The sequence below is a fragment of the Nothoprocta perdicaria genome, unplaced genomic scaffold (genome assembly GCF_003342845.1).
Source record: "Nothoprocta perdicaria isolate Ctin4 unplaced genomic scaffold, notPer1 scaffold_457, whole genome shotgun sequence".
In the NCBI taxonomy this organism is placed as follows: Eukaryota; Metazoa; Chordata; class Aves; order Tinamiformes; family Tinamidae; genus Nothoprocta; species Nothoprocta perdicaria.
The window spans coordinates 5,443-31,458 of NW_020455707.1; the positions used below are offsets into that span (position 1 = coordinate 5,443).

Genomic DNA, 26,016 nt, shown 5'->3' on the forward strand with positions numbered 1-26,016 from the left:
AGCTGCACCTCACTCGCTTCCTGCCTCCTTGTGAGGCTGTCTGTGCCAGGCAGTTCTTCATGCGGTCCATGCCTCCCTGTGAGGCTGCCTGGGCCCGGCTGCTCTTCACCCACTCTCTGCTTCCATGAGAGGCTGTGCACACTCCTCGGCCTCAGCCTTGCAGTGAAGGAAGCAGAGAGAGGCAACGCTTCTCTGGCCGCTGTGCCCTCAGGTGACCATCCCATACCAGGAAAGGACAGAGCTTCTGTGCCCAAGAGGAACATGAGCAGAGTGGGGAGAAATCTCCCTGTTTCTGTCCTAGGTCCCTACATTTAATGCAGCTGATCCAAAGAACTCGCTAGAAGTTTGGGCATCTGTAGCCAGTGATCACCTCTCATGGCTCCTACTAAGCTGAAAGACAGTCAAAAAATAGACTATTCTCTCCACCAGGGGAGCACTGTTCACACACATCATCACATGTGCTCAGTGCAATTTTTTTCCTGAAAAAACAGCACTGATGAGGGTAAAGGGCTTTTTTGCACCACTCTGGCACACCCAGGAAGCCCATCCGGATCACAGACCAGCTGTACTTGAGCTCCTTATGAAATGGTTCTGTACCCCRGTGAGGGGACTACAGGAGTCATAAACCCCTGGTGTTTGTAGAGAGGCCACAGATTACTGCTCCACATAGCCACAAGTGACAGGAACAGAGCTCAAGTCAACATTTTTCAACATTTTGCCATTAATCTGAACTGCCCCAGTCAAAGCTTTGCTGCTTGAACTTGCAGAGCAACTCAAGCCTTGCATGGGAGCAAGGCTGCAGCTGGGTTAGAGGCTCCCACGCGTATTCCCCACCTCTCTGCAGGGGCTGCCCCAGGGGCACAGGGTAGCACGCAGCTTTGTGCTTTCACTTACCTCTCCAAGCAGAGGCCTTCTGCCTATGCACACTACCTTGCATTATACGTTGTGTACGTGTTGGCCCTACATCCATGCTTCAAGAAGTGTGGCAATAACTCACAGCTACCCATAAAGGAGTCTGTAAGCTGGGGGGACCAAGTCTTGGGATAGAAACAGAAGCAGTGACTGATCATTTTACCAGAAAGAATAGATGAGTTTGGTCTCATGCAGCTACTTATATGTGAAAAATCTGAGAAGTGATAGGAAAGGAARTAAGGGCGGTTTTTCTTTCTCACCAGTGCTGGCAGAATGGGACTCAGTAGCCTGAACCTGAAAGGAGATAAGCTCAGAAATGAGGCCAGCTGTGAGGCAGGGCTTTCTGAGCAAGGAGGTGGGCTTTGCTCAAAACTGCAGAGCTCTAAGAAATACTGTAATGCCGCTCTGGAGAAGATATTTGATGACTGCGTACCTGAAGGCGCCAGCTCCACACCATGATCACGGTGTCCTTTATGAGTCTATAAATATCCCTGCTCATTCCTGCCCTGCGCAATTCCAACCCTTGCTGTTCTTCATTGCCACAGCACTGCGGGCAAAAACTTTTAAACCAATCCCCTAGCATTGGGAAAGGCAAGTTTCCCCCCTGCCCTTATGGTGTATCCTAGGCTTTCCTCAGAGGCCTTGCATTTAGGACAGATTAGCCCCACAGCAGCTATAGGCAGGTCTCGATGGTAACATCTTTTCTTTCAAGGCTGCTTAGCCGGACTTTACAGTGGAACAGACTCATTCCTCTTCTGTCCACCATGGCATATGGGAGGAGCAGAGACCTGGAAGATTTCCTTGCTTGCAGTGACCCCCTTTATGTGTTCCATCCTGACACCACCTGGCCATTAATATATCGATTACAATATATTGTTTCAAGATTCCCCAGCTGAACAGAGGACCTCAAGAGGGAGTGTTTTTGTTTCTGGCTCCAAATGGTTCTTAGTAACTGGGCATCTGCACCTTTATTATACTCCAGTCTTATTTTAAAGCATCTATGTCCTGTTTTAAATGCTACTGCGAGAAACACAAGGTTGAAACACACCAAGACAACTTTGTGACATAGCTGATGAGATCTCCAAAGCAGACAGGAGGCAGCACCGTGGCATGGGCTGAGAGTCACAACACAGCCCTGGCCCTGCAGCTCCCRTGTGGGCCCTGGGGAGCACCTGACGCCAATTTGGCACCAAACTTACTTAGCAGAATCAGGGGTGAGGCACCAGGACCTCTGCTGTGCTACAGAGTGAGAAACAGCAGCAACAACCAGAAAACCTCACAAACAAATCCCTACACTGAAGCTCCTACCTGCAATATGGAGGTTCACTGTAGCTGCACTATCCAGCTGTGAGCTTTGCTCACCAGGCCTGCACAGCAATGCTGTGTTTGGAGATCATGTTTTCCACCACCAGCATGAGCAAGGCTGCCCACCTGCCCTGTCTGCATCGTGGTGATGGTGACAAGTGACCCTACCATGTCCACTGATGTGCCTGTAGCCTGTGCTTTAGCTCCAGTTCTTAGAAGCGGCAGTTGGATATGAGGCAGTCCTGCCTACTGTCCTCTTCTGCACACGTCCAATGACACTTTTAGCTCTACTTGCTCACATTAAAGCTTTTGGAAAAATACCACTCAGAAACAAGCAATAAAGATGATTAGGTAGAGCATCATATAATCTTACTTTAGGAAAACACATTCAAAAAGAAACTCTGTATAGAGCAAGAGAAGCCTGAGACTGCAGACAGACCAAGTGCTGCTCCATCCTCCAATCAATCTGATTTTATAAATTTGCAACATATATACCCAGATCAGCTTTATTTTGTTAACATATCCCTGTCAAGAGAAGTTATAGGCTTCCTCCTTCTACCCCTGCCCCCCTCATTTTTTTTTAAAGTAAGAAGTAAAAAGAAGCAAAAAAGGAAACCTGAATATTTCCCCCAGCAAGGCAATCAGGGGAAGGGTATGTGAGCGATCTACAAGGGACTGACATAGCTGCTGAGCATTGAGTAGGAGACTAAGCAACTGCTAGGAGGAGCGTGGGTATGTTGTAAGAGGTAGCATCAACCATCAGTATTAGCAAAGAAAACAGCCAGACTGAAAAAAAAAAAAATCACCAAATGTAGAACTTCAGTATATAGCATAAGAATCCACTGTAGGAAGCTATTAGCCAATCCTATGATGAAAATGCCCACTCTTGTCATAATATAAAATAACACCATCTAACATCAGAGGTCTGTCATCATTTCTGTTAACAGAAAAAGAAATGTTGGATCTGATTTAAAAAAAAACTACATAGTGCACACACAACCATACGGTATGGCATAAGCAGCATTGAATTCCGAGTGCACACAATTTTAGACAAACAGTTGTGATGTGCAGGCAAATGGACCTACTGATTAATCATCTATAAAATGTGCTTTTCCTTACCTTAAATGTCCCCAAGCTTACACTGTACACATCCTAGTACATGCATAGTCTCTCAGGCACAGTAGAAGCATGTATTTTCTTCCTGGAATACTTTTAAAAAGTGTTTCTACCTTGGCTCAGTGTCAGCTCCACCCTCTGGGTGAGGGTCTCCAGCTGGTGGTACCAGCCGGAAGAGACAAGGTGACCTAAAGAAGCAAGGCTGCAATAGGAGAGGAGCAGTGCACAGCTCTCCCCGTTCATGTTGCTCCGCTCCCATGCAAAGATGTCTGTGGCAAACCCAGATATTTAAGAAAACCAAAGCAGTCCCTTGCCAGGCAGTTCTATCTCAGTGTTTACATGAGTACGTGGTATTTGGTATAGCAGCAGCCCCTCTTATGTTTCACTACTTAAAATTAAACAGCCAATTGATTGGGAAGCAGCTCTGCCTGTCAAAACACTTTAAATGGTAGACTGTGGAAGATTTAAATCTAGCAAAGCAACTTAGGCCAGATCAGCTCTGGGAAGCTCAGAAAATAATTTTGCCCTTCCTGAATCCAGTGTTACTGTATACATCCAAAAAACAGTCTTACCTGGGCCTGCTTGCACTTTTCAAGTATCATGAAAAAGAACTACAAGAATTGTTAGAATTTGAGTGGGTTATTTTTAATCCATAATAGCACATAGAAGAGTAAAAAAGAGATAGGGTAGATTTCTCGTAAGTACATTACCAGTCAACATTTTTGAAGTGTGTGTTGAACATGAGCAAATATAGCAGGATATGCTCTGATTTGGTCTCCTATGGAATATAATGTAAGTGCAAGTACAGACTCAGAATCTGGGGCTAACCCTACACCAGCTCCGACTCACAAGTCCCTCTAAGCAGCAGAATGAGCTCCGCACTCCTGGAAAGACCTTTTTTCTACCACCTTGGCAGCCGCACATCCCGATGCGACAGAGCTTTGCATGATGCCATTTTTCTACCCTCCTAACCCTTGTGACTGAGACACATATCAAAATGCAACCCAAATCAATCGCTGCTGTCAGGTGCTTATAGGAACCTCCTGTTGGTTTGATAAAATAAAGTCCTTTCTTTTCCTGGGCCAAATCTTGATCCGCTGGTATCATCACAGCTCCCTTTGGCTTTAATGTGGCTGTGACCAGGCCTTTTACCACATCCTGCAGATTATGGCATCGCAGGAACAGCTTTCTCTGACTTGGCAAATCCAACTGCACTTCCAGAAGGCAGGTCACAGCAAAAGGACCTTGGGTGATGTAGCACTCTGTGAGGCAGTGCTTCAGGGCCACCAAACCAGGCAGGTTTCTCCCCACTCCCATCAGTCGCACAAACCGACAACTTCTTGACTGTCTTCCCTGGCGGCCACACAATTACTTCAGTAGCAATTTCACTCAAATCACGATTGCTCTAATGAGCTCTGCAAAAGTTAGTTCTGCTTCAGTAAATGACTATTAACAGCACCAGCAGCTTTCAGAAACACAACGTCCCTTAGTGATTTGCCTGGTAAGTCAACTCGTGCATAATCAAAAGGATGTCTTTTTCTGTCAACTTTGCAAATTTAGCTTGCTCTCCAGGAACAAATTCTCACAAGCTGCTGGCAGCAAGAAGGTGCATCAATAGCACAACAAAACTTTTGCTCCCTGAGCAACATGGCTCTTTTGGATTACTTCAGATTGCCCCTGTGCCCTCCATACCCAAGCTGGAGTGGCAGTGAGGAAGCAGTAATTGACCTGGGGCCCAAAGGCCAGACCCAGCTCCTAACTCTCAGCTGTGCCGCTCCTGCAAATCCTTCAGCAGCAAAGCAGTGGGATTTTCTCTTTTTCACTCATTATCAATGAGCGATCATTATCATTATCAATCACTCTGACTACGCAGCAGGTGAGAAGAGGCCACTGAGAGGCAGTCACTCCTCTGTGTGGCTTTCAGTCTTGCTGGAGATGAACTCACCTAACAGCTCTCCCAGGAAAAACGCTTTGTGTGGGATGGTGGCAACAGCCCTGAGCATGAATTGGGACCCTGGGAATCTGCACAGCAGAGTGAACAGGGATCTAAGTGCCAGCAGCAGTTGCAAAGCCCAAACATCCGTGTGCTGGGCTAGGGAGATGCTTGCAAAAAGGCTGTGTGACGCTAGCACAGGAGGGAGAGTGTATCCCAAACCTGCCACCCAGAGACAACAGGTCAGCTATGGGTAACTTGGTGGCTGCAGTAAGGCCATAACAAAACGATGATTTCCCAGTGACAAAATTCCCACCAGTTTCAAAGAGAACGAACTTGGAAGGGGGCTCCTTTTCCTTTCTGTTACAATCATTTTTCAGTCTAGGRAAAGATTTTTTTTCTATTTCTTATTTTCTATTTTTCAGTATTTCTGAACACATCTAGTGGCACAAGCACGAGTAGCTCCAACATTATAACATTCCCCACTCACTCCTGGCATTTAAGTCATTAGCCATTTCCTACAATCTCACCTCTGGCTACAGCACAAAACAAAACCCTTAGGGCATCAAAAGAGAAGGGAAGCCAGGCTGAAGAGGCCACAGGCAGAGTCCAGTCGCTGGCCAAGAAGCACTGAGGCCTTGGTCCTTCTCCTTCATTTATAGCAACCAAGTCCTCTCTTCTGAGGCAAAGCCACTGCCATGACCCAGTCCACACTGGTGTCCCTCTCCCTTAGTGGCTTCTGTCCCAGTGCATCACTCTTGTTCATCAGAACAGAGCTTTGCAAGAAATCTCTAAGTGAAAATGATGGTTGTCACTCTCCCTGGTAAAAGCACAGCCGGCCTCTTCTACATTTAGCCTCTCTAACTTTCAACTCCTTTAAATTAGGACATTCCTTCTAATCGGGGCTTAGGAGAGCATACATCACTTTGGGATCGCATAAAGAACTGTCCCTGGTATCCTGCCACAATGCAATAATACACACAGTCGGAACAATAAATAAAGAGAAAGACATACATGTTTTAAATATAGGTTTCCATTAAAAGCATTACAAAGACGACTTTTCTCATTATGAAGACAAAAGAAAAAAAAATCCACCTCTACTGCAAAAACAAAACCAAAAAATTTAAAAATCACCCCTTTGCAAGTAACTTTAATGAGGAAAGGTGCAGGGAAGGGAGGGAGAGAGGACTGAGAGAACCAGCAAGTGTTCAAAAGGGCAGATGCCCTCCATCTCTGTCACTTTGCAATGGCACCTTCTTCTCACAGAGTCAGGTCCGAGCGCCACAGAGTTCTCACGTAGAGGATTTCACCACCTGCTCATAGGGGGGAGGCGGCGTGTTGCAGTAGGAAGGTGGGGGAGGATAAACTGGGTTCCCCTGCGGGGAATTGGGCTGGACATGGAAAGCCATCGCCATGGGATTCATCGCAGGTCCGCCTGGATCTGTGTAATACGGCATCCCAGGTTGTTGTGACCCTGAAGAAAAGAAAAAAAGGGGAGAAAAGGCATCAGCAAGGGCACAGGCAACAGCTCAAGGGGCAAGAGATGGTCAGCCTGGCCGGAAGCCCCATGCAGCTGGTTTTACGGAGCCCAGAACATGGGGCCAAGGTGACACTCAGAGGCTGCCTCTGCTTCAAGGCCAGCTACTCACTGAAAATGTAAAATGCCTCAAAGTGTTCATCAGAGCAGAGACAAGGGGCTGTGCTTCTCCCACTCCAGAAAAAAGACCAAACCACAGACTGGTARGAACACTCACTGCATTTGCTCACTGACTTTTCATCAAAAGGAAGTCTTGATTTTAGCGCATAGCCTCCTGTGGACATCACACAACTTCAGCTTATGGAAGTTGCCAGGGCCTCTGTCTGAGCCTGTAACCTGGTTTCCTTCCTTGCCACTCATCTCGTGGGGTTCTGCACCTGGCTCACCCACACGCAAGCAAACAAGGACGAGAAGATGCAGAGAAACTGGGAAAGCACTGGGAAGTGCTGAGATACTGAGCACAAGCTCAGCAAAAACAGCAGGAAAAAGGGGTTGCGGTGAGATTATCTCAGGCTCCAAGGTCTGAAAAGCAGTAATGAGAGTCCGAAAGCAGGTCGTGTTCATCAGGCTGCCTGAGGGCCTACCCTTGTTTCTATCTGCCCTGTCTGCCCATGAGGTGCCATGAAAAACTCGAGCCTTTCTCTAAAATTAAACCTAGTACTTGTGCTCATCTAGTGGCGAGGTCTTCCCTTGTTACCTATCCTTGGGGTTGTTTTCAGGACTAGAGGTACGGTTTAGTTAATTTGGTTTTTCCCTGCCCCAACCCTCCATTTTCTGCAAAAATGGGTGTCCAGTAAAACCAAAAAAAAAAAGCCCCAAAAGATGCAGAATGGAAAATGACTTCTGACAGAGAAGCTTCACTGCAGCAAAAAAAGTACAGAGTGGAATATGGAAGGCAAATCAAGAAAAGAAGACTTGTGATAAACTGGGTGGTAGAAGGAAAATGTTAGGTTTTCCTTCACTTCTGCTAGATGGTATCAACCTTACTTTGATTTTTTTCCTTCACTTATTCACAAGAGGAAAATATCATTGTTTATTTTGGACATCTATTGTTTTGTCAGCATTGCAGAGTGTCTCATTTCTTTCCTCTATTAACTGATATGTAGGTCTAAAGATATTAAGAACACAAGGGAAGGGAACAGTTCTGTTACCCTTGGTCTCAAAGCCACTGCTGTATGCTGCTAGTGTGCATCAGAATTTCATTCATCAGAGGCAAGGGTTGGGTGGTTTAGTGAAGTACCTTTCCTTTCCTCAGTCCAACAGTTTTCAAAGGAAATAAAARAAAACCCTTTTTAATGCCTTGGCACATATAGGAAATTAGGGAAACTTGTATAATAAGCAGTTTCTGACCTGACGCAGTGTTGACTGGTTGCCTGGTGTAAGACACGTTAAAAGTAGGTTCTTCGACTAGCGGAGGAGGATACATCCGCCTTCGGATGAAGAAGCCAGCTCCACAGCAGAACAAAACTCCCATCATCAGCAGGAACCTAGGCAGAGTGGAGAGGGAGTCAAGCCCTGCTGCCTTCAGGCACCCCTCAACCCAAGGCAGCTCCTTACGAGAAGCTCCAACTACTGATCGGCAACTTCACTATGATTTTTAGCACAGTTTCTAAACAGATTGCTGCTGGACAGCAGGCCTCTGTCATTCGAGATGGCTGCATGTTCTTAAATGGATAGCAGTAATTCTGTCTCCAATGGGAAATCTTATAGTTGACATTTAAACTCCAGTCAGAAGACGGAAACATTCAGTACTGAAGACCATGAGTTTTGCTTTGTGCTCTCTAGACAGGACACATGTTCTCAAGGAAASATCTCAAGGATGTTCTCTCAAGGAAAAGAACATCATTTTGTTTCATTTTTTTYCCCTTTCAGATCCTATTCCAACCTGACTCAACTTCCTTCCCCATGTCCTTGCACTGGTTCAGTGCAGACACACATCTGCAGTGAGAGTGTAGGGAGATTTTTGCACTTAGAAGTATTTCCTACTGTTTGGACATCATTAGCTATCAGACATGGTAGTGACTGATGACAGTGCTTGTAAATACAGCTGGGATGCTGGCATTTTCTTGCCCAGTGCCAATGGCTCTTCCATCTATCACTGTCCCCTCTTTCTTTGCTTTCAGGGTCCCTTTCTGCAGGACAAGGAACAACTGGGATCCTTTGGAAGTACTGGAGGCAAGAAGGTATTTTCTCCTCCACCAAAGCTGGCCAGGGAAGCTTGCATGCAATGTTGCTTTCCTCAGGAGCATCCCAGATGACCGAGATGGACAAAGTGACACCGCAAGGCCAGGATATATTTTATTCAAAGGGTCAAAAATCTGTTGGTGTTTCAATGGTGGAAATTAGAGCAGAATGAGGTTCTGTTTTTCTAAGCCAAAATTAATACATTCCTTTTTGGCAGCGTTCCTAGAAAGGATTTGTTCTGAACAGAAAAACAGAGATTTACAACGTCACCCTAGGGATTCAGACGCAGAACTCCTAGTTATATCAGTAAGGATTGTACATCAAAATCCCACAGGCAGCTTTGAGAAATCTCTGTATTATAGTATGCATAAGGCTTCTGTTTTTTCATGTTTATTCATTCCAATTTTGAATTTAAAAAACAACAAAATTCTAAATTCTACTTAAAAATACCTAAAATCAGGTCTTCTAGAATAGCTTTTGCTTTCTCTAATAATGAGAAGGTTTTATTTAGCTGCTTTTAAAAATTCTGTTCTAAAAAGAATTTACCTTATTTTTTCATTATACATAAAAAAGTGATTAGTTTAAGCTTTATCCAGATTACTGAGCTGCTGGTTTCATGAGCTCAAATCTTTCTGCCTTCTTTTCCCGTCATCTCCGGTAAAATCCTCATAGTCACAGACGTTCGCTTCCTTTTTAATTGAAGCCTCAATTCATGTGCATACTGAAACTCTGCATAAATGCACAATCCTCCTTACACAATCCGCTCTTAAAATGGAGGGCCTACAAAAACGGGCAATGCTGCCACTCGGGAGTAGCTGCGTCAGGTATGAGGAAATGAGCAAAATTAGATAAAATTAGAGCCGATACACACCAACCCAAAAGGGAAACAGAGGAGGTCGTCCAGAGACAAGAAATCTCCTTTTCCAGTGGTGTGGTTTTCTTTTTTTTTTTTTTTTTTTGGCATGTTGGATAGCTGGGCATCGGGAGGTTTTTATATGGTAAAACCCAAAGTCCTGCATTTTACCGGTACCCAGGCTGTACCACTTACTGCACCTACTCTATTTTAAAATACTTGGGCAAAGAATATCTTGCTTCAAATCCTATGAACAGGACAAGAACAGGCCAGCACAAACATAAAATTCCAAAATGTTGTCACATACCAAAAATACCATAGTCGCTGGATAGAGAGAGTTCTTACACAGCATCTTGAACCACAGCAATCCTCATAGGAGCGACATCTGCACAGGAATAAAGACAAAAAAAGGACATTAGGGAGGGTTTGCCACTCAAAGTAAAATTGCATCACATGAGAATGCAGGACTACATGGGGTGAATTTCAGCTCAAAATTAACATTTTGGACAAATCTGGTTGCTTCACGCTGACCCCCATGGAGACTAAACATGGGTGTGGAGGAATCCTCCACGCCTGGTGCTTAAAGGAAAACAGTATTATGGTGTTTTATTCCACAGTAAACAAACAATGCAGATAAGAAGCATGAAGCATTTAGGGTTTTATTCCTTTCCAATGCCAATTACGAGGTCAGTGCTACCTGATAACCCATTCTTCACAAGCTGGCAGTTTCCAAGGGAAATAGAGAAAACTTAATGTGTGCTACTATCTTCAARTTTAATGGCATTCTCAGACTAACTTCAAAAGGGAAGGAAAATCCATGGAGTCACTTTCCACTCTTTAATAAAACAAAGGAGAAAAATAAATAGAATAGGAAAAAAWATATATTTTCTAGTACTTATACCTGCTAGAGTTCACACTATTATAATGAATATAGGAATAGTTTGTATTTACTTGTTCYTGTATCCATAAGTCTATATTATTATATGCAAGTACACATATAATAACAGCAAGATATGCCTTTGAATTCTCCATTATGGTTTTGACAGTAGTAGAAAAGTGCAACTGCCCCAAATCCCCATTTTTTAAACTTTCCTCCACAAACGCAATTCCTGTTAGTATTTTTTACAGAAAAGAACAGTTTTGAACACGCTCCAGCCGCAGCCCTTGAAGCACAAGGTGCAGCCTCACTGAGACTGAAGTCGCCACGTTCGGCAGCGGTGACGGCTGCGCAATTCCTATGGCAACGGCCGCTTCCCACACCAAGGAGTCGCGYGGCTCCTGCAGCAGGAAAGGGTCTGTGGTAACACAGAAGGTTCAGTATGTGGCAGACTTTCCCCTTAGCTGGAAATGGTCACGTTCAGACTGGCAGAGACAGGAGAGGGTTGTCGCACCCGGCTCCATCTCTTTTAAGGGGTTTTACTTCAGTACGCTCAGCGCTTAGTTAAGTATCCGGCTTTGCAAGGCAGGCCTGGCTGCTTARTTGAGCTCCCCTATTGGTATCCAAAGCTGAAAAGAAATCAATGGGCTGGCTGCACGGACGATTACACATTTACACTCTCGGGCCACAAGCCAGTGCTCCCCGGTGCCAGGTCACTAAATACGCCAGGTCACGCAGGCTCCGGCCTCCAGCGGGGTGAAGGGCCCAGCGGGCAACAAACCCCACTGCCCTGCGCGTGGGCAGAGCGGCCTCCCTTGGGCTGACGGGGAGGCCGGACGACCTCAGCTAAGGCAGATCGCTGAAGAGCACAGCCAGGGCCGTTGATATATTCAGGCACGAGTGAAATGCCGGARGGAAATGCCCCCCAAGATGCCCCGTAACCCAGGGGCCTCCCAACCGCCCACCTCTCCTCTCCAAAGCTTGCAGTGATTCCAACAACTGCCCGTGGAGGAGCTCCGACCTGGGAAAGGCAGGGAAGGAGATCCCAGCTACATCAGGGTAGGCCTCCTCCTGGAGGCAAGCCAGGCCAGACACGGGGGCACTGCCACCACCTCAGCATTTCCACCTCTCTCCTTCCCCACGCTGGCCCTTCCAGSACCACGGGCTCCACTTGATACTCACCACAGCTTGAGGCACTGGGCAAGCACCAGGACCCTGCTCTTCTGTCCAACTTGAAAGCCCCAAAGACCTCTCCCAGATTAAGTTCCGAGTGCTTATGTTCATTGGACTCCAAGTAAAATACAGAGCCCCCCTTCTCCTACCTTGCTTATTTTGTATGTTTTCTCTAGAGCAAGAAGGGATGAGGGAAGGTTATTTAAAATATGTAATCGTGGTCATATAAACCACCATATAAACCATATAAACCATCAAGTAGAGATAGTGCTTTTATTTGAATAAAAATACTTTATTCTTTTATTCTGCATCTGTTTCACTACAAGAAAGACACTGAGATGCTGGAGTGTGTCCAAAGAAGGGCAACAAAGCTGGTGAAGGGTCTGGAGCACAGACCTTACAAAGGGCAGCTGAGGGAACTGGGGTTATTTAGTCTGGAGAAGCAGCAGCTCAGGGGAGACCTTATCGCTCTCTACAACCACCTGAAAGATGGAAAGAAAAATCATTCTGATCTCTTCTCAGAATAACTAGCAATAGGACAACAGGAAATGCCCTCAAGTTGCTCCAGGGGAGGTCCAGGTTACATATTAGGAAGAATTTCTACATAGAAAGAGTACTCAAGCATTAGAACAGGCTGCTCAGGGAAGTGGTGGTCACTATCCCTGGTAGTGTTCACAAAACATGTAGATGAGGCAGGAACATGGGTTTACATGGAAGAGGTTACAGCTGGACTTSACCTTGAAGGTCTTTTCCTACCATAATGATTCTATGACTCTTATGATTCTACCTACCAAGGAGGACTAAAACATGACCTGCAAGGCAGAAAGGCTCAAGTGGTGAACAKGCTTGAAGCCCTCAAGACCACAGCCTAGGAAACAAGCGGGTCATCCCAGAGAAGTTTTGTCTCCTACAAAGACAGTTGCTCTTTAACACGTCTGTAAATAAAGATCAAGAGATTGAGCAAGCTCTCTCAAGGGCTCTGCTTAGGGAAACTCCATTTTATAGTCRCCTTTATGCATTGAGAGGCAATTCAACCAAAGCTAACGCTGCATCTCCTGGGGAACCCTGCCAGCACAGTGACTCAGAAGGAAATCCCTGTGAGATTTCATATTGGAAACACTCAGGCTTTCTATTCACAGCATTAAATGGGTGCTCAACTCTGTGCGTTGCACATACATATGTATACACAGGAGCCTTGAGTCAAGGACGATGCCACGATAACAATGTGCTAACTGTTTGTATTTTCCACCAGCTGTGCCAAAAAAGCCTGAAAGAAGAAAAGGCTGCTTTGCTGCTACTTCTGTTAGGGCACTGTGGAGGCGCTGCTAGTCTCTTGTTCTTGTTTCAACAAAAAAAAAAAAAGAACATTGAATTACTGCCAAAATTGATCCTAATTACAACAAAATTAACTTACTTACACAAGTCGTATTTATTAGTAGGCAAAAGAAGACAATAAAATCAGCTTACTAATGGGGCAAGAGACAAGCCTGAGCATAATCTATCTTTGATGTACTCACTCTATTGTATTTCCTGACAATAAGCCCCTGCAGAACTAAGATCTTGGCTTAGGAAAAAAAAAATCCACAATTAAGCACACACACATATATTTATTGAATCAATATAAATGTTCTTAAAGTTGCATTTTTGCATTGATTCTGCTTAACAAGGAAGCACTGCCTATGCTTGCAGCCGGTACCAGAGAACCTGCCCTGTCAACCCCAGCAGTGACCCTACGTGGTGCGGGTATGTGGTGTGGGTGACAACTGCTCCACAAAACAGGCCCCAAGCACTTTTCCAGTTACACTGGCACCTAACACAGCTGAACAAGTCCCTTCTCAGCAGACTTGCCGCAGGAAAGAACGGCATCTAAAAATAAACTCCCTGGCTGGTACTTGCTGGGAACTGGGGAGGTTCAGAAGGTAAAGCGAGGATTTTGGTCTTCAGAAGCCTGCAAGGCAGGAGTGGTCTGACAGTGTTATCCATCCATCCAGCATCGGTATTTCMCATCAATTTGAATGCAGACCACAACATTCTCAAGTTTCTCTGGACTCCTTACATCATATGTACCAAACCCTGATTTCACATTAAAGGTGTTTGATCAGCAATGTCTTTTGGAAGAATAAAACAAAAAATAGATTATTAATCCATAAAAAACTGACAAAGAGACAGGAAGTAGATGGAGGAAAAACAAAGCAAAAAGCTACAACAAAGAAAATTCCTTTTGAAACAGTAAATTGCACGATTTCTAAACAGTGTCCTGTGGATAAATCTAATTTTAATTCCTCCAAAGACTGCATGCCAGTGATAGCTGAAATTATTTTTGCATGTATGGGTAAGATCTACAGTGCAAACTGAGGTGCGCTGGAATACATGAAGCACCAGCAGTTTTCAAAGCGTATGAGCGCGTGCAGAGGGCAGGAAGACAAGGTTAAGGGAAGAGCAAGGTAGCAATAGACTAAAAATYTATGAAGCTGGCCCACAAATGGAGCTAAGAACCAGCTCCCAGCTGCCATCCTAAAACCATCATGGATGAAACATTAGGAACTGGAGCACAGGTGCTGGCAAAGCATGGGAAGGGCCAAGTCCCTGCTGGGGCCGAGTCGCCTCTGGAAAGTCTGTGTGGCCACAGCGCAGCCTCCGAGCCCTCGGAGCCGGGAGGCTCCAGCTGCTACCTCTAAGGAGATGAAGGCAGACGTGTATTGATTTGCTCACAGGACATACACACAGAAACAAAAAGTAAAACAGAAAATTACATTAAGAAAAATAAACCAAATGAGATTTAATCTGCTTGCAACTCAGCTGCCAGTATATAGTTACACTAAACAGAGATGAGCCATAGAACAAAAAGAAAAACAAAGCAGGCAAACAGCACCGAGTGATTAGCAAAAACTGTTCTGATCAAGGTTAGAGGCTTGGAAGTGCCATGAATGAGGAGTAAGGCCAGTGAACTCAACAGGAATACTCTGCTCTAAAAATCACAATTTGACTTTACCTGTAAGGATGAGAGAAGAACATAAAGAGAAGGCATTCCAAATAAGTGAACAATTTGAATTATTCTTCTACATGGCTTTTTAACCATTTATTAGTTCTTCTGAGACCATTCTGGATGTTACTCAGGACATTTCTGTCTCTCAATAACAAGTAATTATTTCAAAAAAGTCACTGCTTATATTACTATGCAAGGAAAGATCCCRTTCACTGGAGATGAAGACAACCAGAAAAGAGGAGGACCTTAACAGTACCAGCACTGAGGAGAAATTATGCCAAGGAGTCCTATTTGCTACAGCAGCCCACATGGAAACAAACATGGCARTCTAGGCATGTGAAGGAACAAAAGGTGATCAGGAGTAGTCAGCATGGATTAACTGAGGGGAAGTCATGTTTGACCAAACCGATAGCCTTCTACACTCGGACGACTGGCTGGATGGATGATGGGAGAGCCATGGATGTTCTCTAGCTTGACTTCAATAAGGATTTTGACACTGTCTCTCGTAACATTCTCCCAGGGAAGGTAAGGAAGTGTGGGTTAGATGAGTGGACAGTGATGTGGACTGAGAACTGGCTGGATGGCAGAGCTCAGAAGGTCATGATAAATGGGGCTGAGTCCAGTTGGAGGCCTGTGGCCAGTGATGTCCCCCACAGGTGAGTATTGAGCCCAGTGCTGCTCAACTTGTTCATCAATGACTTGGACAGGGGAATGAGTGCACCCTGAGCAACTTCGTGGATGATTCAAAACTGGCTGGAGTGGCCAACTTCAGAGGGCTGTGCTGCCATTCCAGGTCCAGAGGGRCCTGGACAGGCGGCAGAGCTGCCCACAGAGGAACCTCATGAGGTTCAACAAGGACAAGTGCAGGGTCCTGCACCTGGGGAGGAATAACCCCAGGCATCAGTACAGGTTAGGGGTTGACCTGCTGGAAAGCAGCTCTGTGGAGAGGTATTTGTGAGTCCTGGTTGACACCAAGTTAACCATGAGTCCGCAGTGTGCCCTCGTGGCCAAGAAGGCCCATGGGATCCTGGCTGCATCAGGAGCAGTGTTGCCAGCAGGTCAAGGGAGGTGATCCTGCCCCTCTACTCAGCTCTGGTGAGGCCGCACCTGGAGTATTGGGGGCAGTTCCGGGCTCCTCAGGACAAGTGGGATGTGGAGCCTCTAGAGAGGGTCCAGTATAGAGTGACAAAGWCGATTAAGGGACTGGAACATCTCTTGTATGAGGAAAGACTAAGGGAGCTGGGCCTGTTTAGCCTGGAGAAGAAAAGATTGAGAGGGGACCTTATCAATATGTATAAATAGTTGAGGGGAGTACATAAAGAAGGTGGGGCTCTTGTGGTGGCTAGTGACAGAACAAGGGGTAATGGGTATAAATTGAAACACAGGATGTTTCATCTCCTTGTGAGGAAGAATTTCTTTACTGTGAAGGCAATGGAGCACCAGAACAGGCTGCCCAGAGAGATTGCAGAGTCTCCTTCTCTGGAGATCTTCCAAGCCYGCCTGGATGCCACCCTGTGCCATGTGCTCTAGGTGTCCCTGCTGGAGCAGGTTAGACTAGATGATCTCTAGAGGTGTCTTCCAACCTCAACCGTCGAGCAGCGCAGAGCCCCATTCTGCTGTCAGGAGTCCTACCTCAGTTACTCTGTGAGGAGTGAGTCCCACAGTGGCTGAGTCACCTTTGTGTTTCTCTTCTCATAGATAGCAAAGGTCCTCTTTGAACACATGCAAGAACAATCTCTTATAAAATGGAGCCCTGATTTTGGTTGCTGCAATAAACTTAATTCAATATATGCCATGAATATAGCTGCTTCATAGCTGAATGCAGCTGTGACCTTCTTGGAACATCTGTMCCCAGAAGTAAAACAAGCTCTCTAATACCCAGTGGAGCACTAGAGATAAGAGTTAGCCAGGTACCTGATAAATCAGTCAGCTCACAACCACCTAAGAAAGCATGAGACAATGAGAACACAAGAGTTTTTTCAGGTCATTTTTCCTAGACAGTAGAAACACCAGAGACAGATAAAAATTATATTTTCTGAAATTAGATTCTTCTCTGCTTTTACACAAATAAAATTCCTCCCATAAGAGAAGATATTTGGCTCATGTCCTTCAGACAAACACRAAAAATAAGCGCGGGCAACAGCTGAAAGAGAGATTATTTCTCAATTATCCTTTGGATGAAGAGCCTCTTAGTCCCGTGCAAGAACTCAGAATACACTAAATCCTCTCCTGCTTCTGACAAGATGAGAACTATTTGCTCAGCTGCTCCTACCAGACCAACCACTCTACAAACCTTCTGCTCCCCAACAGCTTGCCATGTTCCCAGCTCTCTGTACCTGGTCTCCCCCTAGACCCYAAGAAGATGGCCACTCTACTGAGGGATTTTCCTGGTGCTCTGTAAACACAGCAAATCTCACCATGTGCCTTTTTAGCCTGCACTCGTCTGTCTAGAAATTATCTCCGACCCTCCTGAGGCAAAACCTAACAAGCCTTGCTCCAGTTTGGGCCATGTCCATTGCTGGCAGCATTTAGCACTTCAATTAACCATTTCTTAACACAGTCTGTGCACATGTGTTTAACAGAACAGAGAAGACAAACAGCCTAATTTAATGCTCTGGCATAAATAAGACATACCTAACCTGTACTGCAACAGTTTTTGATTTTCTGGAGGTGCGTGTATGAATTTCTCATTGGGGCAGGGATGGGGATGATTAACTAAACATCAGGCCCCTTATAAAACACACCATTAGTTCTTGGTATCCCAAACTGCTGCCAGTAGGCGACCATACCTATTGCCTCTGGTGGTTTATCAGCCTTGGGAGATCTTGGGAGCAGTCTGCTGGTATGGGGCGATACGTGTCTGTGAAATTGCCATCTGCCTGCATTTAACTCACTAAAACACATGGAAAAATATTTTTTCTCTTCCAAGCCACTATGTAAATACAGTGAGGGTGCAGGTACTAATGGTGGTCCCTAAATTGTTATTTAGGCTCCACCGGGTCTTGCAAACCTTTCATTCAGGGTCTCCCTATCCAAGAAGGGAGCAAGTGCTCCCCACTACAACTCAAAGAAAATTTTTGGAGTTCAAATCTTCCCATTCTACTAACTGGAGAACACCAGAAATTGCTCCTCAAACTTGCATTAAGGTTCTCGCCCGGGATGAGGAAGAGCAGACGCTGATAAATAGCTCAAGTCCAAGAGCTCCAGCAGGAAAAAACAAGGCGCTCTCATGCCACTGTGGTTACTGCACCCTCTGGGAAAGAGAGGTGTGGCCCACGCTCTCTCCCCATCGCTGAGCATGCAGAGGAGGAACCGATCACAGGTACATGGGAAGGGCAGTTGATAGCCCAGAGGACTGCACTGTCACTAAGAGAGACAGTCTGGACAAATGTGTGTTGAGAAACCTCAAGAAACTGAACACAGGCAAGGGCAAGGTCCTGCACTTGGGGAGGAATAACCCTAGACAGCAGTACAGGCTGGGGACTGATCTTCTGGAGAGCAGCCCCACAGAGAGGGACCTGGGCATCATGGTGGATGACAAGATGACCATGAGGCAGCAGTGTGCTCTGGTGGCCAAGAAGGCCAACGGGATCCTGGGGTGCATTAAGAAGAGCATCTCCAGCAGGTCAAGAGAGGTGATCGTCCCCCTATACTCAGCCCTGGGAGGCCACATCTGGAGACTGTGTCCAGTTCTGGGCTCCCCAGTACAAGAGGGATGTGGAGCTGCTGGAGAGAGTCCAGCGCAGGGCTACAAGGATGATCAGAGGCCTGGAACATCTGCCMTATGAGCAAAGGCTGAGRGAGCTGGGCCTGTTCAGCCTGGAGAAGAGGAGGCTGAGGRGGGACCTGATCAGTGTGTATAAATACCTCAAGGGAGGCAGTGAGGAGGAGGGGGCGGCCTCTTTTCAGTGGTGGCCAGTGATAGGACTAGAGGAAACGGCCACAAACTGAGGCACCAAAAGCTCCACAGGAACTTAAGGAAAAAATTTTTGAGAGTGAGGGTGCCAGAGCCCTGGAACAGGCTGCCCAGAGAGGTTGTGGAGTCTCCTCTGGAGATCTTCAAAACCCACCTGGATGCCGCCCTGTGCCCTGGGTGTCCCTGCATGTGCAGGGGGTTGGACTGGATGATCTCCAAACCCTAAAGATTCTATACTTCCCAGGCTGACAGGCTGCCCCCTTTTCCACCTTCCCCTCTAATTTCAGACTAAGCTGCCTGTGCCAGCCCCCAACTCTAGGAGAAAGTTCAGAGCTRTAAAGCAAAAACTAGGTCAGTCATTTGATTCCCTGGTCACGACCTCCAGCTCTTCTCTCAGGATTCACTCTCAGCAAGTTCAGATGCCTGTTAATGTGGTGGCCTAGCTCTGCAAGGGCTGTGCATAATGGCACCTAGGAGCTTGCTCCATTCAAGAAAATTAGACCCAGAATTCATCTTGGTGGTGTAGAAAGACCCAGCTTTCAGGTAGAAAGACCCAGAATTCATCTTGGTGTTAGAAGCAGTAAACGCTACAACATCATCAGCTCCAGCAGCATCAAGTGTATCTAGTCCCTTACTGAAAATAATCAATATATCTCCTTTATAGCGTAGAACATTGAAGCTATTCATGATATTTTGCAGCATTACAGTTTCAAGAGCATACAAACTTAAGAAATGGTGGAGGTTTGGGGTTTTTTTTTTTTTTTTTTTGCTGCTTTTTTATACAGATGGTCTGATAATTACTGCTGTCTTCCTTCAAGATACAAACTCAGCACTACTGTTCTTCAGTTGAACTAATAACGCAAACAAGCCTTTCCTGGAGCTGCTTGCAGCTAAATTGGTGGCCCTGGCCCAAATTCAGGTCTCTCTTTTTGCAAGGTGCCAGGCACTCAAATGGCCTGGAATCAGGCAAAACTATTACACCGGGTGCCCGCTCCCTCCCACACTGGTTTCAAATCAGATGGAAGAATATATCGGCAGTGAGATTACTGCCCTAAGCACACACCTGCTGACATTTCATGCAGCTGTAATTGTAATTGGAAAGCTAAGTGTATCATCAGGAAAGCCAATGTAATTAAGAGCAGTAAACATAGCAGGATGTGGGACACACAAAGTAACTCCTGCAAYGCAACAAGCCCAGTACCTGGATTGTGGGGTTTTCCAAGTCTCTACTCTAGGCTYGGACAAAAAGAAATGTTATCTAAGCTGCTCTGAATAACAAGAAGAGAGAAAAGCTTTTCTGTTGTTTTCTGCTAGAACATTCCTCACGGTCTCGGTAACATGCAAAAATATTGTCATGGACAGACCACCAAGCAAATATCTTGGTAAGGACTTGCACACAAAACTCAAATGAGTATGACCACCCAATAAATCCAACACAATTTAATCAGTGACCATACACAGAGTCAAAATGAAGGGGAGAAACGAAAGAAAAAAATCCCAAGGAAAACAACAGGCTGTTCAAATGTACTGCAGGAAGGTATTTTTGCTAATATTATCAGATTCAAAATCTATTTTAGGTTAATACTCCAGTTCTTGTGCTAAAAGAAACAGAGATTTAAGCGACATGAAATAGATAAGCACACGTAAACAGAGTAAACAATTATTTATGTTAGAAGCACATTAGCCTAAAAATACAGCACTTCTGTCAGGACAGGGCAGCATGTGGGAGGTGAAAGCAGGAGCAGGCTGCAAAGCAAGAGCATGGAAACTCACAGGGAGGGATGCTGGAACAGGCTGCCCAGAGAGGTTGTGGAGTCTCCTTCTCTGGAGATCTTCACAACCCACTCGGACGCAGCCCTGTGCTACGTGCTCCGGGTGACCGACCCTGCGTGTCCAGGGAGGTTGGACTAGATGATCTCCAAAGGTCCCTTCCAACCTTAAGGATTCTATGACTCCGTGCTGTGAGGAAAGCCAAAGCTCACCTAGAACTGACACCAGCAGCAAAGAAAGGAGGAAAATGCAGGTCTGCTGCTGAGCAGACCAAGTGATTTAGTGACGGCTGGAGATACGTGATGCCTCTTGCCCTCTCTTTTCACCGAAGTCTTCCAAACCTCAGTGCTTAGAGGCTGGGTTCAAGGAGGAGAGGAGATTACCAGCAGAGGTGAATAGATGGAATTTATGCCTCCGGATAGAGGGTCTCAGAGGGTCAGGWGCTGATGGGCTACGTGCTACCTGGAAGCCACTAGACCCAGCAGAGCACCTGGGAAGTCTGCACCTGCTAATTAAGAAAGTGGAGCCAGGCTCTTTACAGGACAGGAGGATGGCAGAGATTGCATATAAACTGACACAAACGAAGTTCGGAATCAATAAATGTAAAAACTTTTCTACCATAAGAATAGCCTGGCACTGGAGCAGGCTGCTTGGAAGCATCACCTCCGTTCTTGGAGGTTTTAGCGGCCCATCTGGATAAAGCCCTGAATAATCTGCACAGACCCCACAGCTGACCCTGCTTTGTGCAGGAGGCTGACTGGAGACCTCCTSAAGTCCCTTCCCATCTGAATTATAACTCAGGTTCTATAGGTGGAATTTCCTTCTTTTCCTTACTACTTCTCCTCAGAGCATCACATCATTAAAAACATCAGTGTATGTTCAGATAATCCACGAGGATCATCTGAAATAATGTTAATCAAATACGGGCTGACATTGAAATTCCCCTCCTCCTCCAGGCCAGTCCCTTCACCGTGACCCAGTGACAGCAGGGGCAGTGCATGTGTTGCCTTAGTGCTCAGCATTCAGACCCAAAACATTTGTGCTGCTTTGCAGAAGGTGCCACAGAGCCCGGAGAGGAAAGGAGAGGATTACAGCCATGCAGGTTCTAGCATCTGGAATGTATCACTTCATTAAATGCTCAGATGTGACGGTCGCTAGCAACAAGGGGGAAAATAAACAGAAAAGGCGTGTGGGATTGGCCAGTCATCCTCGGAACATACTTCTCCCTGCAGTAAAAAATACATTCACAATTGTTCCCAACAAAATGCTCCCCATCAACAAAACGCAAAGCAGCCTTCCATCTGCTATTCATTCTCAATTCATAAGGAGAAAAAAATAATCCTATAAAAGTCTTTCTTAAATGTCACTGTTGCCTATACACTTAAGGAAAAGGCTTTTGAGTCTAAACATATTCACGACGTTCTGTGCCACTATTCTCTGTAGCAAGTAAGAGAATTACCTTGACTGTCCCACTGCCAACTGCCAGCACTTCAGGTCCACCTAGAATAAGACTGAGCTGGTTTATTTACATAGGGTAAATCAATGATCCTTGCAGAGGATCAGAATCAAGTCTGTCCAGACTGCTTTAATTCTGAGCCACTTTTTGTGAATCCATACAAAGGAAAACCATGATCTAACTCTTCTAAGCAAAGGCAGGGATAGTCTGACTCTTTGCTTTTCCAAAGGAAGAGAATTAGAACCCAATGACTAATTCCTACCTCAATTTTCATTTTGTTTGCTTCTTTTTCCAGGCCACAGAAAAGTAAGTGCTTCACTGAAGCAGGAGGAAAGTAGCAGACCRACAAGATCACGTGCCTGAGAAGACTAATACATGGACAAGCAATTGGTTTGGTTGGTGGAAAAATTAAGAACACTCTTGGTAATTTTCTGTATGAACAGTGGAACAGTTATCTCTCTCCAGAACTCACAGCAAGCTTTCATGGTGTCTTTTGGGCTCAAACACACTGCAGCTTGAGTAATGGATTAAAAAAAGAAAAGGTATAAAATTTAGGAAAGTTCCTTAGTCTAGACTTGAGAAATAGAATTATACCTAGAAAAAACACGCTCAAATTAAACCAAAGCTTACTGCCCGTTTATGTGGTCTAGAACAACCTCTAGAAAATAGAAAAATACTTGGACAAGGAGAGATAGGATCAGTTCCCCAAAGACAAAGATCTCCAACCTTTGCCTTAGCTGTTAGTATAGGAAGCATAACCAACATGCTTTTAAGAAAGCTTTGTGCAAAATCTCTAATTGCTTTTTCTTTTTAAAATAGTTACAGCAAAAGACACGTTGAACGAAAAACTAAGTCAATCAAGTCACATAAAGAGAAACAGTCCTTTCTCTGAAAATGTTGTCCCTCAATCTAGCTGAATTTTCAGTACATTCATTTGAGCACACTGCTTTCTTATCCCGGGCTCCTCTTTATTAGCAGACAGTCTTATCTCTGTCGTGGGTAGCTGCAGAAGATCCTTTACAGGAAAGATTAGCTCAGCTATTCTGCCTTGAAACTTTCAACCAAAGGCGGTGCAGATTTTACATGGCAGTCCAGGTTGCATTTATGTTACTTTGAGCAACTGAAAGAGAAGCAGCTATTGCACAAAACCTGCTAGGAGGACGTGCCTCATCAGAAAATGCTGGTCCAGGGAGGCCCTGCCCCGCGTGTGCCACCACGTGCCTGTGAACAGACATGGGACTTGGTGTCCCCGGAGTGCCATCCATGCCCATCTATTCACCGGAAAATAGAGCGCCTACCCGGGAGCCTGGGTACGACAAGGACTCCATGGCTGAGTTTGTAACAGTCTGCAAGGAGGTCTCAAGACCAGACTATATAGACATGCATACGTATATGTAAATGTGTGTGTGTGTGTGTGTGTACAAATGGGGCGGGGAAAAGTCCTGCTGGAAAACCAGTGAAAATCAAATAAAACCGATTATGCACTCAAGAACTAAATATATTTGCTGGTGGACTTGCTGCTCTAAAAAGTGACAGGTCAAAATAGAGCCTGTTCACTGCAGCACACACCAGATCCAGATCTGGGGAGAGGAGACGCTCTCGGGCTGAAGTTACACTTTGCGCCTTCAGATGATTTAACATCTCACCATATGCTCACGGAGGAGAGCATTCCTGCCTCTCTCCTCCCCCACAACATGCATATTCCTCTCTCCCATTCCMCCAGGGCCTGCACTCCCCACAAACAACACCGTGCTGAACTGCATGAGGCAAAATGAACAACTTTCTGGGGGGCTGCAACGCGAGTTAAGTGAGTGAAGGGCCAGACAAGTGCTCAAGTGATGGGACTAGGGGAGAGGAAGGGAGAGGCAAGAGAATTGCAACCTCTTGAACTGGCTTGTCCACGCTCTGCACACTGATGCTAGGAGATGTTCAGACCTGTGTTGTGCCAAACTAAGTAATTTCTTTTTTATCTTTTTTTTTTTYCTAAACAACCCACCAGCACTATTTCTCCTCTCCCATTTCTCAGGGTAATGCACAACTTTCCATGTCCGGAGCTGTGTGCACTTCCAATTAACCTCTCTGACGGACTGGAAAATAAACACGCAGCTTTCCTACAGAATAATCCATTTCGGCACACGAAGAAAGCAATACACTAGTAACCAAAAGGAAACCAATTAAAAAGCAAATTTGTGTCAGAGCTACTGCAGACAGTGCCCCCCCTCCCCATCCCCCTTGCGTCTGCAGGACTTGCTGCGTATTTATTTACCTGCGGTGCGAAGAGGCTGAGCTCCCACCCCAAACCCAAGTAGCTGCCGTTTTGTGTTAACAAGGGAGACAGACGCTGGCTGCAAACGTGCGTGGGCAGAACCCTAAGCAGGACACCAAGGTGGTGATGAATAACGTGCTCCTGAATGTCAAGGTACAGAGGCATTTTCAGAACAGCCCAGCTCCTTTCCCACATTGCGGCAGAATGAAATAAAATGTAGGTGGAACCAAAGTCCTGTTGTTATTAGTATGCAAAGAAAATTAACTGATTTAAATTCACCCATCTGTTCTGGCCAACCACTTCTGAGTAATTCTCAACATTTTAGTCACCTGGTAAAAAGACAGTAAGTCCTGGGCACAAACACTTCCTAACCAGTTTGTATTCAGGAGCACAGATGATGAAACCACACAGTAAGCAAGTGCTTCATTCTTCTTTCGCTAAGCCCTGCTCCTTGCCCAGCTCCCTGGCTGCTTTCTGTCTCTCCCATTTCTCTCTTCTTTCTGGCAGATGAAGTGGAGGTGGAGAAGAAATGGGAGGGAGGCTCTTGGGCAGCATAAGGATTATTGTAGTTTCCCATCCTTAAGCAAGGAGGAGTTTCCTCGGCAGACAGACGACCTGATGCTGCTACCTACTCCTCCACCGCCAGCCCCCTTTTTAGTTTCTCCTTAAATTAATACACATATGCCTGTCTCTGTGTTAAGCTGTACAGTCCAGCAACGACGTTTACCACATCTCACTCCATATCCATACCCAATACCTCTCCCCATCTTTTTGTTGCTGCTCTGGGCAATTTAAGTCAGAGAAAACAGCAAATCAGTAAGATACTCAAACATGCACCTACACCTGAAACAAGAACCAGTTTTACAATGTTACATTTTGTTTTCATCAGGAAAAGCAGCCTGAAATGGTGGGGAAATTAGTCTGCATATCTTCCCCCTCCTCCTCCCCCCCCCCCCCCCCCCCAATTTGAAAAAGGGAATAGATGAGACAGTTCCCTAAAGGTAGTATAGTTAGTGAAAGAATAACAGAGCCAAAAGAATCTAATCATCGCTTGAAAACACAAAGGAAGGTGATGACTACTTACATATAATATGTAGGATACAATCCTTCAAAGTACCAGCAATGCTTTTTGGCCTCTGTACACTACAAAGAAAGAAAAGAAGATATTAATATTTACACAGGACAACATGCGATCATAAACACAAGCTTGGAATAGTTACAAATACTGTAACTTTGAGCAACTAGAAGAGATCTCCATTCCCACAGGCTTCACAAACCCGAAACGCAAAGCAGTGGGGAAGCTAGTTAACTTGAACTGCAATGTGCCCCATACGGATGCTTCACTGGGAGCTCTGTCTGTGGGGTGCCATGGGTTCACTCAAAGCACAATCATCGCAGCCCCAAGGCCCTGCGAGGACCTCCAATCCAACTGCATGTGTTTCCTGGCAGAACAGGAGTCTTGAAGGAATCTCAGGAATACAGAGAACTTCAGAGTGCGCTGTGGTTAGAGTCACCTAAGCACGAAAGCATCCTCATTTAGACAATACCAGACACATGCAAGTGCCATTAATTTGCTATTTACAAGGAATTATTCATCTTTATGGAATTCTCTGACGCACAGAGGCAGCCTTGGACAGGAACAAAAACAGAGAGCCCATGTTAGGAGAGCATCTCATTTTCCTGCGGCCTGGACCTGCTTCAAGTGTTCACTAAAGCACCAAGGAGAGGACAC

The 26,016-nt window shown here is 45.5% G+C and overlaps 1 protein-coding gene across 1 annotated transcript in view; it reads right to left on the bottom strand.

The window, feature by feature from the left end:
• Positions 1-4,749: 4,749 nt before the first annotated feature.
• VOPP1 (VOPP1, WBP1/VOPP1 family member) overlaps positions 4,750-26,016 on the bottom strand; it is a 56,782-nt gene continuing 35,515 nt past the window's right edge. Inside the window, exons 2-5 of the mRNA XM_026046702.1 lie at positions 25,369-25,427; positions 10,148-10,225; positions 8,154-8,290; positions 4,750-6,740 (exon numbers count right to left, since the gene is read on the bottom strand). Of these exons, the coding sequence (XP_025902487.1) occupies positions 6,559-6,740; positions 8,154-8,290; positions 10,148-10,225; positions 25,369-25,427 (456 nt within the window). The 3' untranslated portion in view covers positions 4,750-6,558. The remainder of the gene's footprint in view (positions 6,741-8,153; positions 8,291-10,147; positions 10,226-25,368; positions 25,428-26,016) is intronic.